At 51.3% G+C, this 3,453-nt stretch overlaps 1 protein-coding gene across 1 annotated transcript in view; it reads left to right on the top strand.

The window, feature by feature from the left end:
• The window catches only part of LOC102241738 (liver carboxylesterase), a 23,678-nt gene extending 23,346 nt beyond the window's left edge, over nucleotides 1-332 (top strand). Inside the window, exon 10 of the mRNA XM_014532589.1 lies at nucleotides 2-332. Within this exon, the coding sequence (XP_014388075.1) occupies nucleotides 2-183 (182 nt within the window). The 3' untranslated portion in view covers nucleotides 184-332. The remainder of the gene's footprint in view (nucleotide 1) is intronic.
• Nucleotides 333-3,453: the final 3,121 nt, after the last annotated feature.

The following is a 3,453-nucleotide window of genomic DNA, read 5'->3' as shown; positions in this document are numbered from 1 at the left end:
AACCCCAACGGGGAGGGGCTGCCCCATTGGCCCGTGTATGACCAGAAGGAAGGGTACCTGCAGATTGGGGTCCCCACCCAGGCAGCCCAGAAGCTGAAACATGAGGAAGTGGCGTTCTTCACCGAGCTCCTTGCCCAGGACACAGCCAGGATGTCACCCCAAACAGAGCATATTGAGCTGTGAAGGGGAGGCCCATCCAGCCTCCACGATCTGGGGGAGCTTAGAGGTAATTCTACAGAAGGTGTTTATGGCCAAAAAGGTACCTTAGTGTCTGGTGGGAGTGGACAGAGACCACGGAAGGGGGAGCATCTACACCTGTAGCCTTAATTTTCGAAATAATGTTCTTTCGGTGACCAAGTCAGTGTCTGTGTCTTGGGTTGGAGTCTACCCCATCCTCCTGGTGGATGGTTGGCACAGTCACACTATCACTCATCAGGGGCTTCTCTGCTCTGCTCCATGGAGAAAGCCCTCGGGCAGAGTCACAGGTTCCCATAGAGAGAAGCCAGCAGGGTGTGTGTGTGTGTGGAGGGGGGAATGGGCAGTGAGCACAGAGGGGACATGAGCCAAGCATTGGCAGTGTCTCCTACCGAACTCAAGCTAGAAGAGCAGCAAGGTGGCCACTTGACCACCTCTACATGTGGACACAGGGAGGCCCAGAGAGGGCAAGAAACTGGCTCCCAGTCACCCAGAGTCATTGTCTCAACTACTGGAGCTGAACTGAGGCCTCCTTCCCCTAAGATGGGGTTCTTTCTACTGCATTGCCTGGCCATCCACAGATGGACCCCCTCCGTGTGGGAAGGGCACTGTCCTCTTGACCACACTCTACCACCTGTCCCTCTGCACCTGCCTACAGCTGCTTTCCACGCTCCCCAAGCTCTAGGGTATGAAACCATTTCTTTCAGACATACATTGCCCCTCATTCTGAGAGCCGGGAGAGGCCCAAGGCTTTGAGTAGAGGCATGGAGAGGGGATGCCCTTCGAGGACCCTCAATTTGGTGGTAGCCATCCACACAGCCCCCGGTGACAGATCCAACCTGTCCACAGCCCACGTGTCCTCTCCGTCTTCTGACCACCCAGGAGCTGGGAGGTGGTTATTTTTTTAGTCCTCACCTGAGGATATTTTTCAATTGATTTTTTTTTGAGAGAATGGAAGCGAGAGGGGGAGAGAGAGAAACATTGATGTGAAAGTGACACATCGATTGGTTGCCTCCCACATGTGCCCTGACTAGGGCGGAGGATCAAGCCTGCAACAGAGGTACGTGCCCTTGATGGGAATCAAACCTGGGACCCTTCAGTCTATGGGCCCATGCTCTATCCACGGAGCCAAACTTCCTAGGGCATGGAGGGTGGTTATCTTCATGAAATGGGGCTCAGTGGGAGGAATGCCCTCCCCAAGGTCACACAGCTGGCACAGCTGGTACCCGCAGGAACAGGAGTCTGTTTTCAGATCCTGGTGGCTGTAGCAATTCAGTCCTTGTGGCTGCTGGCTCACCTGTGCTCACCTGTACACTGGCACCAGGAATGGGAAGGAAGGTATGTTAGCCAGTGACCAGAGGCTTGGCTGTTCGACCATGGGCATCTCAGGGTCAGGACCAAGGTCAGATTCACTTTCATGGTTCCCCCAGCAAGTGATTGGCAGTGGGACTAGGTGGATGGAATGATAGATGGCCAGTCGGTGGCTCCTCATAAGGTGGAGGTGACGGCAGCCTTCGGTAATCTGGTGATTATTCCTTTAAATGCTGTAATAATATAGTAACTGAGATTGTGTCTTCATAATACATTTTCATATTAATTCAAAGAATCTTCACAGTGACCCGAGGCCCAAGAAAATTCAACTAGTAAGTGACAGATAAGACCAGCTACATAATTTGTTATGCAAAAGTAAAACCACAAAAGAACACACTTATTGCAAAAAATGTTAAGATGGTGACAAGCAACGGAAGAGCCCTTCTGAGTGAGAGGGTCCCTGTGTGACTGCTGGGTGTCACACCTGTGAAGCTGGGGCCCGGGAGACAGAGCTGGGATATGAACCTGGGCAGTCTGGCTCCAGAGCCTGAGTCCTTAAGTACGAAGCTATCCTTTCTTCCCACACTGGGCATGGGTTAAAAATCCTTATCTGGTTCCCTGGGGCTCAATGAATTGGCTGCAGTAAGAGTGACCCTTGATCAAGCTGGTGCCTGGTCCCCTAACTTGTGGTCATGGTGGTGGACAAGGTGTCCCTGCCCTGATGTTACTGACCACCCACCGTCCACTTTTCCCATTGGGTAACTTATTCGGGTCTGCACTTTTGTAAATCAATTAGCGGTGTTATTACTTATTATTCACTTTTTAAGTTTGCCAACATTTTACTTTTTTAAAATGCAGTGACACACCTTCCATGCTCACCTTTATTTGTGGCAAGTCATCCAGGTCTTCCACGTATGGCCATGATGTAACATTTTCTTGTTGAGTGAGTGTGTTTAAAGTAAAAGACACTGGAGGGAAATTGCTAATAATAGTACAGATGGTGTGCTGACATGGCAGAAAATGGGATGTTAATATGAAAATAACTGAGGTTCCAGAAATATGTCACAGAATTCTAGATCCACTGAATTTTGGTTTGGAGTGGATGGTACATGAGCCACCCACTGCCTCTCTTTCTCCAGAAAGGGCCCCCCAGGGTCACCCAGTGGGCCCCCAACTCCTGGTCTGCCTGTGCAGTGTTCTCCACCACAAAGCCTGTGCCAATTCATGCCATGATTAGTGGGCAAAGCCAAGTGAAGGGCACAGTAGCTCATGGGCTCACACTTGTCCAGTGCTGCTTGAGTGCATGCTCGCTATATATCTGTTGAATAAATTCATGGACATAGATGGGTTGGGGGGCTCATTTGGAGCCCCTGGGGTGTCTTTTCCCCTGAGACTAGACCAGCTGCTTAGGAGTTAAGGCCAGTTCCTAGGATTTTACTCTCCAGATAATCCATTTCCACACGAGAAACCTGACGGAGTTCCCCAAGGGAAAGCTGTGTTCCCAGCCGCCTCCCACTGACACAAGAAACACTGCATCTCTTTCACGTGAGGCAGGGGGCTTATGCATGTGAGCCAAGCTGAGGTCTGGCTTCAGACTCCAGCCTCACCCATACCTTCTGCAGATGACTCTGAGCCAGGCGGGAACGGGGCGAGGTCTGGAGGTGGCTGCCCCTGCAGAACGGGTTGGTGTCCCTGGTGTGACAGAACAGTGGGACCAGAAGAATAATTCACCCTGGGGCTCTGTACTTTACTGATACAGCACCCTACAGTCTTTAGAGGCTAGCAGCCAGGCAGTGTTCCCAGATTGCAAAGGCCCATGCGTGTGTGTGTGTGTGTGTGTGTGTGTGTGTGTGTGTGTTGTGGTGATTAGAAATAGCCCCTGCTAGAGGACAACACAGATTGTCCCACGTGGGTAGAGATATGGGTGATCTTTACCCGGGTGTGCTT

This window comes from Myotis brandtii, unplaced genomic scaffold (genome assembly GCF_000412655.1).
Source record: "Myotis brandtii unplaced genomic scaffold, ASM41265v1 scaffold899, whole genome shotgun sequence".
NCBI classification, from domain to species: Eukaryota; Metazoa; Chordata; class Mammalia; order Chiroptera; family Vespertilionidae; genus Myotis; species Myotis brandtii.
The sequence above is the reverse complement of the archived record's forward strand: the minus strand, read 5'-3'. Positions and strand labels throughout refer to the sequence as shown.